The sequence below is a fragment of the Fistularia commersonii genome, chromosome 16 (genome assembly GCF_037954325.1).
Source record: "Fistularia commersonii isolate RoL2024-O1a breed Wild chromosome 16, RoL_Fcom_v1.0, whole genome shotgun sequence".
NCBI lineage: Eukaryota > Metazoa > Chordata > Actinopteri > Syngnathiformes > Fistulariidae > Fistularia > Fistularia commersonii.
In genome coordinates this window covers 12,690,035-12,705,694 of record NC_141299.1, presented here as the reverse complement: position 1 = coordinate 12,705,694, position 15,660 = coordinate 12,690,035, and the positions used below count along the sequence as shown (strand labels likewise).

At 39.7% G+C, this 15,660-nt stretch overlaps 2 protein-coding genes across 4 annotated transcripts in view; both read left to right on the top strand.

Annotated features, from left to right (window-relative positions):
* Nucleotides 1-41: 41 nt before the first annotated feature.
* On the top strand, nt 42-3,154 carry ndufb5 (NADH:ubiquinone oxidoreductase subunit B5). The gene is made up of 6 exons (XM_086161863.1): nt 42-201; nt 753-835; nt 1,259-1,325; nt 1,494-1,555; nt 2,183-2,289; nt 2,951-3,154. The coding sequence occupies exons 1-6, from the start codon at nt 84-86 to the stop codon at nt 3,069-3,071; spliced, it is 558 nt and encodes a 185-aa protein (XP_086017989.1). The 5' UTR covers nt 42-83; the 3' UTR covers nt 3,072-3,154.
* Nucleotides 3,155-4,170: 1,016 nt separating this feature from the next.
* Nucleotides 4,171-15,660, top strand: part of usp13 (ubiquitin specific peptidase 13) — a 32,136-nt gene continuing 20,646 nt past the window's right edge. Inside the window, exons 1-4 of one of the 3 annotated variants that reach the window (XM_086161644.1) lie at nt 4,171-4,489; nt 6,479-6,604; nt 10,697-10,757; nt 14,975-15,096. In XM_086161644.1, coding sequence (XP_086017770.1) covers nt 4,244-4,489; nt 6,479-6,604; nt 10,697-10,757; nt 14,975-15,096 — 555 coding nt within the window. In that variant the 5' untranslated portion in view covers nt 4,171-4,243. The remainder of the gene's footprint in view (nt 4,490-6,478; nt 6,605-10,696; nt 10,758-14,974; nt 15,097-15,660) is intronic. The other 2 variants (XM_086161642.1, XM_086161641.1) reach the window with 2 other exon arrangements.

Genomic DNA, 15,660 nt, shown 5'->3' with positions numbered 1-15,660 from the left:
CAAATCCAAAATGGCGGTTTCTGCTTCATTCCTTCAATGACAAATCAGCGTTTGTATTGTTGAACTGTCATCCCACAGTAACGATGGTGGGCATGAGTGTTCTCAGGACTGCTGCTGCCTTTGCAGCCAGACTCAGTCCTCTGAAATCTGGAAATTCGGCGGCAACCCTCCTAACTAGAACGATACCACGGACAGAAAAAGGTATGTAGGGTCCCGGTTGTTTCAAGTGTAATCATTTTTGAACAGAAAAGGGTCGCCCACTGTAATGACCTTGCGACTACTTGTTAGCTTGATGCTAGTACGCGGCTCCTGAGCCACACTGTCAACAAAAAGTCACTGATACCCGAAAGCTTAATGTTGTAAATTGATCAAAGTATCATTATTAAAAAAAATATAAATTCTAACACTCTCAAAAGAAAGCTTGTTTGACTAATTTGGCATCCAAGAACTCAGTGACTTTACTAGGTAGTGTGCGAAACGTCAACAATGATTCAAACATAAATGTTGGCAATTACAAATAAAATAACTGGAAGTTGTTCGAGTTCATTATTAAGATAACTTATCTCACTTCCCATTACGTCAAATATGTCATAACGAGTTTGTTGCTTTGACCTGTATATCCTCCTGACGAGGATATATGCAACTTAGATTACATTTCTCAATGTTCAAGAAAATTGAATTAGTTCATTCAATGAAAAACTTCTAAGTTGACATAGAATCTAATTGGCATCTGTCTATATATATGTTTTTAGTGACTGTTCGTTGGGGTCATGGGAAGAAAATGTTTGTCATCAAACCATCTGACTACTATGACAGGAGATTTCTGCGTCTACTGGTGAGCCTTAATCCTTAATTATGTAATTCGGGGGTATCAAACCTACTGAGGCATAGAGTTGTTAAGATTGTACTTACGTTTCCTAATGAATCTCAGGTTGTTGTGAATCCCAGGTGTTTGGTCATGTATTTTTTAAAGGAACAGTTCATTACATATAAAGAGTTTTTTTATTTACCTTTTCTCCTTTGCACTAAAATGAAGGCAAAAATTTCACTTAGTGTTACTGCTAGGTAATTATGTTCTGATTTTACTGGTCGGAGGCCCCTTGACATTAAATAAGGCTGTATTTGGCCCCCAGACCAAAATGAGTTTGACACCCCTGCTGTAAGTGATCAGACTTGATCAACGAACAAGGCATTGTTATTCTGTATGTTTTTCTGTTTCTCTTTTTATTTATCTTCATCAAAACTGTTATTCTCCCAGCAATTCTACATCCTGCTGACTGGTATTCCAGTGGCTGTCTTTGTCACAAGTGTGAATTTGTTCATCGGTAAGTAATCATATTTCTAAATACTCTAGCATATTTTTTATTGAGTAATAATTTGAAATATTTGATGTCCTCAATTGTGGTTAAAGATATAATACAAGTAACTGTTGGGATTTTAGTCATGTCTGACCTGTCATTCTGAACTATAATAAGTGTAAATTTATTGCAAAGGTGAAGCAGAGCTGGCTGAAGCTCCTGAGGGTTATGAACCAGAGCATTGGGAATATTACAAGGTAAGCCACTGTATTTTTGTCTACTTTCATCAAGTGTTTTTTTAATGTTACTCCTAGGATTTGCAATGGACATTTGAAAATATGGATTATCTGAATGAAAAAAGGCAAATTTAAGTTAAATAGTTTACAATTGGAGTACATTACCATCATCAAGATATCCTGTACCATCAGTTTGAGGACACCTCTTTAGAAATAGAATAACAAGAGCTTAGATGCCTGGAGGAACCCAGGTGACTTGAACCAAGAAATTTACAAATCAGATTCAAATATGAAGGCTTTTCTATATTCTTTTTGATAGACAAAGGTCTAACAATCCTTATCTGGCATGAACTGAAGCTGGGTTTTAAAACAGCTGTGCATAATCATTCTGTATGCAGTTTATCATAAAATGCAGGTTATGAATTGATCTATCAATCAAACACTTTTCAATAAGTAAGATGAAAAGATTGAAAAGATAATGCGTAATGTAATCATATCAGTGTAACTGTTTGAATGAAAACACCATATTTATTGTTTCTCTGCCAGCAATTCAGTTGAATCAAAATTTTGTTTCAGGATGAAGGGATTTTAAAAATGTTTATCTCAAGGTCGTGTTGATAACAGATGTAGTGCTTTACTTCCTTACAGCACCCTATCACTAGATGGATCGCACGGAACTTGTATGATTCTCCAGTAAAGGACTATGAAAAGATGATGGCCGCAATCCAAATAGAGAAAGAGAAGGCAGACATGAGGTGGGTGATGAAAGAAAGAGTACCATAATGCAGCCATGTAGAGATAGTAAAAAGCTGTTCAAACATTTGATCACTATCTTTGCTCCAGTAAATGCAAGTTAAATTTTCCTCTGAAAGACACATATTTTGAGCTTTTTTTTTAATTAGTAAACTCACCTGTCAAGGGATTGTAAAAATGTTCATCTCAAAAGTTAATGCTCAACAAGGGAATGGGAAGGGATTTGTAAGACCACAAATTCAAGGTTTTGTAATTTAGTAATAATTGTGCATTGACTCCCTAAATGCATTTACATTAGAGTGTTTGGCCCCATGTCAAGCTTTTTTGTACAATCACTTAAAATATAATCAACTTTTATAGTCCCATAGCAGGAAAATTTTAATTTTTTTGACTATCATAATCCTTGGTTGCAAATTCTTCAAATATTTGTGTAATAAAAAGTTGAGGGTGTTGGAGTGGAATATTTATCTTTAGCAAATAGCGTGGACTGCATTGACCATTTCTTTAGTCATAATAAGATAGGAATTCTGATATATGGCATACATTTATTTTACAATTAAAAAGTTTGCACTCAAATCTTGCTTGTAATGTTTGTGAAGTAATAGGATCAGTCATGGGCACTACACCCCACTAATTAATTTATTTATTGTCGGTTGTAAACAGACTGGCACAGCTGGAGGTACGCCGACATATGAGACAGAGGGGAGACGGACCCTGGTTCCAGGTGGAGACCCTGAACAAGGAACTAATTGACTACAGCCACAAATCTTCACCTGACAACTAAGCCTGACTTGTACATCTTACCGATCAGTCTCACTGTCTGTACATTTTTCCTTCTTGCATAAATAAAAGTATCTCTATGTAGTATTTTGTTTCTCAGTCATTACTGGGTTAATGCTGCAATCATGTGTTCATGGAATTGCTAATGTATCATTTAAAAGTCTTTTGAATGTCTTAAAGTGCCACTCCGTGTGCCATCCTTCAATTCTCATTACATACCAGTGAGCAGCAGGATAGTCCATATCCCTGCGCAGCTTCAAGCAATGATTGTTTCACCATCCAGGGTTTGACTCAGATGTGAATACATGCACAGGCGTCATTTATTGATTTTTAATTATTTTCTCATTCCACTGACGTACATTTAATTAGCAGGAATCTCACTTGGAAGTATGGTTATATAGGCTCCTTGATTTATGTGCCTCCTCCTGTGTATTGTGTCACATTCTCCACCACCTGATGGTGGAGAATGATGGTGATGATGGTCTTTGGCACACAGTGTGCAGGTGGTTTCTTAGTTGGGGTCACAGAAATAACACAAAATACTACTCATTTTAAAGCATTTGGTGTGAGAAGAGGATACAAAGAATATGGCTAGATGGGGGAGGTTAATTCAGTGTGGCAAGCAGTTGAAAGAAAACTGCTCACTCTAAAGCTGCACTGATGTGATATTAAGAAAAAATGACATTGATATGATCACCTGGCTTTGAAAGCTTTACATTTAAGACACGCAGATTCATTTTATTTAATCTGTGTGTGTGACAACCTGACATTTTCTTGTCGACATACCTGGGAATTGAGGACAGCGATGAACTTCTGCAACGTGTGATATATTTAAAAAAAAGATTTCCAGTTGGACTTGATTGAAAAAAAAACAGATGGAAGGGGTTGGGGAGCAAACTTTACACATAACAAATTCAAAATGTGCAGATTCACGCGTGAAAATGACGTTTTTCCAGTGAGCGTGGGTGGCTCCGTGGATCATCATCATCATCATCATCATCAGAAGTGGGAGTGGCCCGCCCGTTCGGCTGAAACACACACACACACACACACGCAATGTGATTTCTGCGCAGGTCAAGCGTTTTCAGAAAAACAAACCAAACCAAAACAATAGACGGTCAGCTGTCATGGCCCGGGCCCATCCCGCCCGCCTCCACCCCTCCGTCATTTATTTTTATGTTTTTCGGCGTCACATCCCCCCGGCCGGAGGAATGTAGAGACGGGGGCCGCTTAAAAATAGCATCCTTTTCTCTGTCAGCGCTGCTCCGGGTGGCTCCGCGGCACTGTGGTGCGAGAGGCAGGAATGCGAAGATGGCTACAGACCTAGGAGAGCTGCTGGTCCCTTATATGCCCACAATAAGGGTGCCCAGGACGGGAGACAGGGTTTTCAAGAGCGAATGTGCCTTCTCTTTCGACTCTCCCGTAAGTGTGTGTGTGTGTGTGTGTGCTTCCGACTGGTCCGGGTGGGAGGAAGGAAGCGGCGCGTCGTGGGCGCGGGGTTGAACCGCGGGGTTCGGCCGGGAAACACACGTGAAGCTCCAGTGTGGAAGAGAGAGAGCGGGTGACGCATTCGTAGCCACCCTCCCTTGCAAAAAGTCGAAGGGAAATAAATATTAAAATGCTGTTTACATCTTACCAAGAGAGGGAAGGAGGGCGGGATCTCGTTTTGCAACGGCCGAAGAGGCGAGTCGCTTCAGCCCGTGAACGCAACACACCTGCCCGAGCTTTTGCAGACAGGTTGTGAGTTTTGGTTGCTGTTCTTTTCTTATCTTTTTTTGACCTACATTCCCGATGGCGTTGTCTTGAATCTGCACGGCCTTCTGTTCAGTTGATAGTGAATTGTGCTGTTTTTTTTTTTTTTTTTTTTTTTTTTAAATTATCGATTTTATTCTGTACTATTCATGTCGAGACGAGGCAATGCTGGGAATTAAATGGTGCTTTCCATGACACTGGTGTAATCCTTAGGAATTACATCATTTTTTTCTAATACCCAGGAATGGCCAAAATGAGTTCTGTACCCACAACAGCTTTTCACAATAAGAAACCCCCATGTTCTTAACCAAAACTGTTTTTAAAGGTGACTCAGCTGTCTGGGGTTCATCATGTTGGCCCGAGGACTGGTTTATTTTTATCCTTGCTCTGTTGAAGCTCAAATGTCACTCTGGGCCACTTAAAGGTTTATCACAGCAGTATATGCAGATTACAGATTAAGATAAACTGTATAAGTGTTGCACTTGTTTATTTTTTGTGTTTGGGAGAACCCCGTCAACAGAAGTCCTTGAATGCATTGTAATCTTTACAATGCAAAAAAATGATTGAGCCCCCCTCCCCTCTTTTATCCTATTGTAAACTCTGTCACCCAGATATATTAAAATGAGAGCATTTGACACCAAGGGGGAATGGGACACCACAGTAGTTTTATTTGCTCCTGGGTGCCCACCTCAAAAGTCTAATAGCAGAAAATAAACTCATTTTCTGAATCAGATTCAACAATTATTTAGCTTTTCAATGGCTGTTACTCATCCAATGCCTCTAATTTTAATAAAGCTGGGACTTGTAGTTTTTGTGTGATTCTGCTGACACCTACAGAATCACAGCTGTGTTCATTATGCTGCAATGAAAACCTAACCTCCTTGGTGAGAGGTTCAGTTATTACCGTAAGTATGAACTTGGTGGATGTGTAAAAGTATGACATGGAGAGTAAGGACATCTACGTCTGTAATAAATTTGCTGAAATGAAAACAGTGCAAGTGATGTATGAAGTTGTGTGTATGAAATCAAGCATCAGAAGGTAATAATTCTCTGAGAAGTAGCTGCTGGCTTCCCCCTGAACACATGCACACGGCTTGTCTGCACTTCACCAGCATTACAGTTAATAAAATGGAGAATTAGTTTTCTTTGTGAGATAGCTGGAAGTGCTTTTACCCTCTATGTCATGAGATGAGAGACTTTTCCGTACACTTAAGAGGACGCATAGTGTCAGATTTTTGTAAACGGTGCTAGGAAGCACCGCTATGGTAACACGCATCCAATTATTCATTTTTCCTCAGATCAGTTAGCATCAATTTTGTGATTTATTATTCCAGTGTTTTGGTTTGACTGAACTGGCTTTGATACTCTTTACTTGAACTGTAAGCATCACATAAGAATGAATCATTATAAAGAGGGATATCTTTCTAAATTGATTTATATTTTACAATTTAATCAACCCCCTTTTTATTTACTCTTGAAATCATATTGATATCCAAAAGATACCACTGCCTTTACTTTATCGACACATGGAAGAAAGTAACTTTCGGCAATATGCATTTTTAAAAATGTTTGTGACAGGATCATCGTGCAATTTTGTTAATGGGTCTTCGTCTTGTGCTGGTGCTGGTGTTCATTACTAATACATGTCTTTGTCTGCAGGAGTCTGAGGGAGGTCTGTATGTGTGCATGAACACATTCTTAGGTTTTGGACGGGAACACGTGGAGCGACATTACCGCAAAACTGGACAAAGTGTGTACATGCACCTCAAACGACACGTGAAAGAAGTAAGTAAAAAAAAAAAAAAAATCAAGTTACAGGCATACATACAGTGGGGACATACATACAGACTTTTCAGTTTTTCCCCACTAACAAAGCATTTAGAGGTCTGTAATTTTATCATAGGTACTCTTCAATTGTGAGTGATGAGTTCTAAAACAAAAATCCACAAAATCACATTGTGTGATTTTTAAGTAATTAATTTACATTTTATTGCATAACATAAGTATTGGATACATCAGAAAACCAGAACATGATATTTGGTACAGAAACCTTTGTTGGCAATTACAGAGATCAGATGTTTCCTGTAGTTCTTGACCAGGTTTGCACACACACTGCAGCAGGGATTTTAGCCCACTCCTCCATACAGATCTTCTCCAGATCCCTCAGGTTTTGGGGCAGTTTCTGGGCAATATGGACTCTCAACTCCCTCCAAAGATTTTCTATTTGGTTCAGGTCTGGAGACTGGCTCGCCCACTCCAGAACCTTGAGATGCTTCTTACTGGACCACTCCTTAGTTGCCCTGGCTGTGTGTTTACGGTCATTTTCATGCTGGAAGACCCAGCCACGACCCATCTTCAAGGCTCTTACTCAAGGAAGGAGGTTGTTGGCCGAGATCTTGCGATACATGGCCCCATCCATCTTCCCCTCAATACGGTGCAGTCGTCCTGTCCCCTTTGTTGAAAAGCATCCCCAAAGAATGACGTTTCCACCTCCATGCGTCACGGCTGGGATGGTGTTCTTGGGGTTGTACTCATCCTTCTTCCTCCTCCAGACACGGCGAGTGGAGTTTAGACCAAAAAGCTCTATTTTTGTCTCACCATGACCTTCTTCCATTCCTCCTCTGGATCATCCAGATGGTCATTGGCAAACTTCAGTTGAGCCTGGAGATGTGCTGGCTTGAGCAGGGGAACCTTGCGTGCACTGCAGGATTTTAATCCATGACAGCATAGTGTGTTACTAATGGTTTTCTTTGAGACTGTTGTCCCAGCTCTCTTCAGGTCATTGACCAGGCCCAGCTGTGTCGTTCTGGGCTGATCCCTCACCTTCCTCATGATCATCAATGCCCCACGGGTTGAGATCTTGCATGGAGCCCCAGACCGAGGGAGACTGACCGTCATCTTGAACTTCTTCCATTTTTAAAGAACTGGGCCAACAGTTGTTGCCTTCTTAACAAGCTGCTTGAAGATTGTCCTGTAGCTCATCCCAGCCTCATGCAGGTCTACAATTTTATCCCTGATGTCCTTACACAGTTCTCCTTTCTTTGCCATTGTGGAGAGGTTGGAGTTTGATGGATTGAGTGTGTGGACAGGTGTGTCTTTTCTACAGATAAGGAGTTCAAACTGGTGCAGTAAATACAGGTAATGAGTGGAGAACAGGAGGGCTTCTTAAAGAAAAATGAATAGGTCTGTGAGAGATGGAAGTCTTACTGGTTGGTAGGTGATCAAATACTTATGTCACACAATTAAATGCAAATGAATTACTTAAAAATCTTACAATGTGTTTTTCTGGATTTTTGTTTTAGAGTCCATCAATCACAGTTGAAGAGAATCTATGATAAAAATTACAGACCTCACCATGCTTTGTAAGTGAGAAAAGCTGAAAAATCAGCAGTGTATCAAATATGTGTTCTACCCACTGTATATCTACAGTGTTGCATTGTTTTATTCAACTAAATGCATTTTATGTCCATTTTTAATTTTTCAATTCACGGTAACCCCATGTTATGGGACGATTAGATATGTTTTCTATAGTATCATAAGATTTACATTGATAAATATTAATATCTCAAATATTAGTCACAAATGATAAAAAGCCTCAATTTTTCCAGTTCTTGATTTATTCACAATGTAGTCCATTAAGAGAATAATCTGAAGCTGACCCAAAACAGCTGCTGCTTCACGTTTCCTTCTTCAAATTCACAGGGACCACCATTTGAGTAGAATAATTTTTTTTTTTAACATATGTAAATACTATCAACCCATGAATGCATCATTAGTATCACAACATGTTAACCCTTGATCTGTGGAAAATGATATGGTTAGTGTTTTACATCTTTAAAGGATATTTTATGTTCTGCACAGAAAAGTGTTTTCGAGCAGATTTTGACAACTGTTTCAGGATTCCAAAGAAGAACCTCTGTCCTGTATGCATTATTAGTCTTATCAAAGTTAATAGATTATTTAGCACCTGTGCCTGGGGTACCATGTACGTGACAATTGAATATGCAGTGTTACGGACAGTCGTGGTAATCGTATTTGTATTGTAACAACTCCAGAAAATGGTTCGGCGCTTGCTTGTAAAAGTCAACTTTATACAAACTTTTATTTTTTGCTGCATGTTATACATAAGTTGTGGTCACATGACATCAATTCCAGTAACACTGATTGCATGTCCTTGCCAAGTTGAAAATGTTTTATTTTAAAATCTCTCTGGTGGTGAAACACTTTAAGGATAATTCTGTGAACAACAGCATTATACGCTCTTGGTTGCGGACATTAAATTTTCTTTAAAATATTTGTAATTAGGTGACATTCAGTGCCTTTATTTAAGGTGCTTGTCCCCTTTACTGTATGTCAAGGGTAGAAAGCATTGACTTTATTTGAGGGTCATGATTTCTCTAAGTATTTTTTCCCTTATCTGATGCCGTTTTTAGCATTAGTGTAACTGCATATTATTTTAACTCCAGTTTGGAATCAATATTACAATGTTCAATAATGTTATACTCTCTTTTTCTCTTTCAGTTGGCCACTGTAGTTGCTGTTTTTCATATTAGCAAATTTCTTTTGCTCTCAGTCAGTACGAAATGCACAATCCACAGCAACAACCTATTACATCACAAGGCTGCAATTAATTTTTTTACATCTATATTTTACATAAAATTTTATTTTGTTTTTTTAAATAGTATACTTGAAAACATACTTCGTAACATCTGATTTAAACTACTGTTTGTAGATTTCCATGGCCAAATGTGAGGTCAGCAGTTCAACTGTCATGTGAAATCAAAGTTTGTTCTGTAAATGCAGCAGGAATTTTTGGTTTGTTTTGCTTTTAAAAACTTTTTCTTATCTGGATTTCATTGGGAATGACTAGGAACGACAATCATTTGATGAGGAGTTATTGAAAAGTCAGTCAATAATTTCCAGATTGAAGGAATTTATATTTGAAACAGGCACTTAGAGAATAGTGGAAAGCTTTTGATCATTTGGCTTGAGAAGATGAGGTTGTTTATCTTGTTTTGTCTACTGTCAATATGCAAGCAAAGCTATTCACTTCAGTGGAATTAAGGAAAAAGGAAAATTGTTAATTAAAACATTGCTCTCGATTCATCATATTCAGCATTCAGCACATGATGCTATTTCTTATCTAAATAAAAAAAGGATTCAATCAACAGAGCGCGGTGCTTGATTCTGTCTACACAAATCAAACAGGTCCCGCTCCGCAAGTTGGTAGTGAAACCCTGTGGCCTCAGCTTCTGCGGTCTTTTCTCACTGGCTCTAATTGCTCCCAGATAAGCTTTGCTTTGTAAAGAGCTGCTATTTTCATGCCTGGATCGGGCCAGAAACAGCTGTTCACATTCTGCAGGCTCCTGTGTCTGCTGTTTCTTTCCCAGGAGTCCACTTGGACCCCAGTGTGTCAGCATTCTCTTACTTTTTGCTTGTCTGTAACATCCTCCCACCTTTCTCGTAAACAGTCAGTCACCTGAAACTAACTGATACATAGGTGGCTCTTGACTGTTTCATGGGAGTCGACTGGCAAGATATTGGTCACAATCAAGACTAAACTTTCCAAAAGTGGATATTTAGAGAAGAAAATGAAAGTTCGAAATAGGGCATATGATGTTGCACTGTAAACAACATCTGCCACAAATCCAAGTGCAACATAATTAATCACCCCTTCATGTGGACCATGTCTGGGCTGGGGTTTTCCCTTTGACATGTAACCTGACCTGGCAACTGCAACATGAAGCATCTATTTCAGCAAAATCGTCCATCTAAACTGTCTGTCAAAGCAAAGCATAAAAGTGTTTCCTCTAAGTTTACTATCTAATGAGGGTTCTTTGGACCAATGCAGTTTCACGTGCTTCTTCTCTCCCACAGAAAGCCACAGGTGCAGCTGGAGGTGCCATTCCCAGAAGAAGAAACGGAAAAGTGTTTCTAGGTAAGTTATGTTTGACTTGTGAAACAAGCGCTCAGATTTCCTGCATAAGTGTAAATTGCCTGTGCCACGAATAGTAATCATGTGTTCAATGCAAACAAGACAAACTACTGCAAACTACTTACACTAAATATGCTCAAGGTTTCATCATCTATCCTTGGTCTTAAGGACAACGGACCCCCGATAGCTATCCATAGCAAGATACTTTTAGAAAATAGCATGAATATAATAGCACAACTAAACGGCTTGACCTTTTAATATTAAAATAAGTTACAAGAAAGAAAAACGAAACCTAACAACTTGTGGTTCATTGCTAAGTTAAGTTTTTATTTCTTATAACTTAGCTTTTTTTTTTTTAAAAACATGCTGTTACAGAGCACTGTCACGCCAAAACAAATTCCTGCGTATATTGTACATTTGGAGGATAAAGTGATTGCGGCCGGATTCCGATTAGCGTTTTTCAGTGTGATTTCTGTGGTCGGAAACACAGAGAAGCCCCTCCATGATGTTATTGTTTGTTACATTGTGGCGATCATCTTGAATCATCATATATTTCTCATGATGAGACCTCTCCACCCCCTTCTGTGCTCTATATTTAGCCCGTTTATTTGTATATGTGGTTGGTAACTGCCCTAAATCAAAGTGCCACATGCGCTTTGGTTTACAGTGGGGCCGCCTCCTGTCACTCACTAGCCTCTCAGCTGCTGCCACCTGTCAACCTCCCCTCTATCTGACACACTTCTACAGCATCTATGACGGTGCTTGTTGATAGCCAGGTGCTTCACTCTCTCATTCCTCCCCGCCGCTGTCGAGGCTGAGGAGGAATTCCTTCCACTCAGCCTCTATTAATTTCCCAATGCTTGAGTCAGTCCCTTTGATTAGGCCTTGACCGACTTTTCTTAGGAAGGTCCTATTTGTTCATTTATTTATGCTGTCATCCGTCCGGAGTCAATTTATGTGCTAGCAGACGTGAATGGATCTTCCTTATCTCCATATTGGTCCAGCAATCACATCAAGCCTTTTTGCTGCTTACTATAAGAGCAACATACACAGTCACAATTAGATAGCCTCTGATTCTGCCTAAACTTTGCAAAAAGGATGGAAATGGCTGTAGTGAATATTTTTTTCCGGAAAAGACAGGAACATTATAAGAGTGGAGGTAGGAGTACGCAGGTGGACTACATCTTATATAGACAAGGAAATCTGAAGGAGATCAGTGACTGCAAATTAGTGGTAGGGGAGAGTGGATCCAGACAGCATTGGATGGGGGTTTGTAGGATGACTCTGGTGACAAATCAAGATGACAAAGCCACAGCAGAGGAAGTGGTGGAAGCTGAAAAGGAAGGAGTGTTGTATGGTTTTCAGGGAGCTGTTGCGAAAGGCTCCGATGGTTAGGGAGAGCTTCTAGATGACGGAACAACTACAGCTAATATGATCAGGGAGACAGGTAGGACAGTACTTGGTATGTCGCCTGGAAGGAAAGTAGATATGGAGACTTGGTGGTGGAATGTGGAAGTGCAGGAGTATATACAGAGAAAGTGATTAGCAAAGAAGAAGTGGGACAGAGAGGGGACTGAAGACAATAGATTGGAGTACAGGGAGGTAAAGATAAGGTAAAGATAGAGATAGCAAAGGCAAAACAAAGGGTGCACAATGACCTGTATGCTCGGTTGGATTCTTAAGAGGGAGGCTGATTTATACAGTTTGGCAAAACAGAAAGATAGAGATGGAAAGAATGTACAGCAGGTCTAGGTGATAAAGAATAGAGAGGGAAATGTATTGACTGATGCTAGGAGAGTGATGGGAATGCAGACCACAAAGTAGCAGAGATGAGAAAAAGGGAAGTGAGGAAGGCACTGAAGAGGATGAAGAGTGGAAAGGCAGTTGGTCCAGATGATATAGCTTTGGGGGTATGGAAGTGTCTAGGAGAGGCAGCGGTAGAGTTTCAACCTAGCTTATTCAACAGTATCTTAGAGAGTTAGAAGATACCTGAGGAATGGAGTAGAGGGATGAAGTTGATGAGCCATACAATTAAGTTATGGGAAAGAGTAGTAGAAACTAGACAGAGAGCAGAAGTAAGCATTTGTGAGCAGCAGTATGGCTTCATGCCTTGAAAGAGTACTACAGATTAAGTATTTGCTTTGAGAATGCTAATAGAGAAGTACAGAGAAGGTCAGGGGGAGCTGCATTGCCCATATGACAGGGTGCTGAGAGAGGAACCCTGGTATTTTTTGAGGAAGTCTGGATTGGCAGAGAACTGTTACAGGACATGTATGCTTGCTGTGAGACAATGGTGAGGTGTGCTGTAGGTGTAACAGAGAAGTTCAAGGTGGAGGTGTGACTTCATCAGGGATCAGCTCTGAGCCCCTTTCTTGTTTGCAGTGATGATGGACAGGCTGACAGATGAGGTTAGGCAGGAATCTTCATGGACCATGATGTTTGCAGATGACATTGTGATCTGCAGTGAGAGCAGGGAACAGGTTGAGGGAAATCTTGAGAGGTGGAGGTATGCTCTGGAAAGGATATCAATAAAGGTTAGTCGTAGCAAGACAGAATATATGTGTGTGAATGAGAGGACCACAGGTGGAATGGTGAGGCTACATGGAGTGGAGATCAAGAAGTTGGAGGATTTCAGATTCTAAGGGTCAAAAGTCAAGAGCAGTGGAGAGTGTGGAAAAGAGGTAAAGAAATGGGTTCAAGCAGGTTGAATGGGTGGAGAAAAGTGTCAGGGGTACTATGCGATAGAAGACTCTCAGCCAGAATGAAAGGAAAGGTGTACAAGACAGCAATGTCTTGTCTTGTCAATGTCACTGTTTCTAGAGTCTAGCAACAGTGACAGTGACGAAAAGACAGGAGCCAGAGTTGGAGGTCGCAGAGATGAAGATGTTGAAGTTCTCTTTGGGAGTGCCATGGATGGATAGGATGCATCAGAGGGACAGCACATGTTAGATGTTTTGAAGAGAAGGTCAGAGAAGCAAGACTGAGATGGTTTGGTCACGTACAGAGGACGGATAGTAAATAATGGTAGATGGATGCTGGAATTGGAGCTGCCAGGCAGGAGGTCTAGAGGAAAACCAAAGGGAAGATTTATGGATGTTATGATATGATAGAGGATATGAAGGTAGTTGGTTTGAGAGAGGACGATACAGAGAATAGGATTAGATGGAGAAGGTTGAATCACTGTGGCGAAAAGCCGAAAGGAAAAGAAGAAGAAGGAGCCTGTGATTCTGCCTCTCATAAGTCATTACACAACCTTAGGTTGGAGAACTCAAAATGGCCAGTGAGCTTGTGAGTATTTCTTTATGTTCTGGTCAATAATCAACTGAAACTTTAGAAGCAAATATGTAGTTTTGTTATTTCTAGAAAATGCCTAATTTCACTTTCTTCTTGGTTATCTTTTTAAATCTTGAGATTGTAAAACATGTTTTGTTGGATTGCACTGGTTCATATTACTTTGGCTGAAATGTCCACTTCACTTACAGAATCAACAAATATTGAGATGTTGATTTCATTGAAATGATCTTATTGGACAAAATGAGGATGTGATATCATTTGGCATCGAAAAGGTCAACTGTCCGCTTGACCCATAAATGAATATTTTGTTCACTTTGAAATGCTTTAATTCAACATCAGTCAATCCTTTTTTTTGACAATTTCTTAACAAATGAGATGGACTTTCCCTGGTTCACAAAGTTTTTATTCGCCTTAAAACAACAACAAAAACTTGTAATTTTGTTCCAAGATATGGTCAACAATAAAAAGTGGTTTCCATAAGTACACGTACCAGTGTGGGAGATTTAAAACATGCTCAAATATTCCCTGGTAGCTGTACATTGCTAGTGAAGCGAGCAAGTGCTAAACATAAACATAAACATAAACATAAACTTACCCTAATTGTATCGTTGAAAAGGAGTCAGCAACATTGTGTCAGGTCATTCAGTCTCTGAAGGATAAAAACAATGCAGCTAAGTAATTTATTTTCAATCCAACGCTACATGTATCATTTATTCACTTTGCCAGTGAAGACCAACACATTACTGACTAAAGAAGTGGAACAACACCGTAGCATGGAACAGACCTCACACATCAGAAAAATAGACTATGAATTAACTGAGTCAAAAGTCAGTGATGACATGTGCATCAGGTAATGCATTTCAGTGCTTTCTTTAGCTGAAGCAACAGGCAAACAGCTGACCGAATGTTTGCTTCCTCCCTCAAAGATTTAGAGCTAAACCGTGATTTTAACGGGGAGGACTATGAATACGAGGATGAGGCCAAGCTCGTAATTTTTCCAGACCACTTCGAGATCCCCTTACCAAATATTGAGGAGTTGCCTGCACTGGTCAGTGAGTTGATGTATTTCCATGCATGACCTCAGGGTGATCCTCTCAGTGGTTCTCCTGACATTCTGCGATGAGAATGCAATATAATACGATAAGTCGTCTGTCCTTTAGCTATTCTTTTTTTGATATCTTGTCCTGACTTGAGTAATGTTTTTGGTATTAATACTATTCAACTAAGAACATAAGTGAGTCTGGGGAACCACTGAATGCAGACTAAGGTGCCTTTTAACACCCTTTGCCTTTTTGTTCGATTGCATGTCGGGTGGTGGTTTCTGGTTTGCTGTGCTCCACCACCCCCACCCCTCACCACCACCCCCAAAAAAGAAAACAAAAGCATACATTTGCCATTTATTAAGAGTGCTGAAACTGTGATATTAGCTGGTGACTACTGCCATATTATATATTTTAAAAATGTATGCATGTTTTTTTTTTTTTAATCCATGTATGTATTATGGTGCTGCACTGTTCTATTCTGCTCGGCAATATCACTTTTACATTTCAGTAATACTTTCACAGTGTCATCAATTTATTTTCCATAAAATGGACATGACCTTTTTATATTT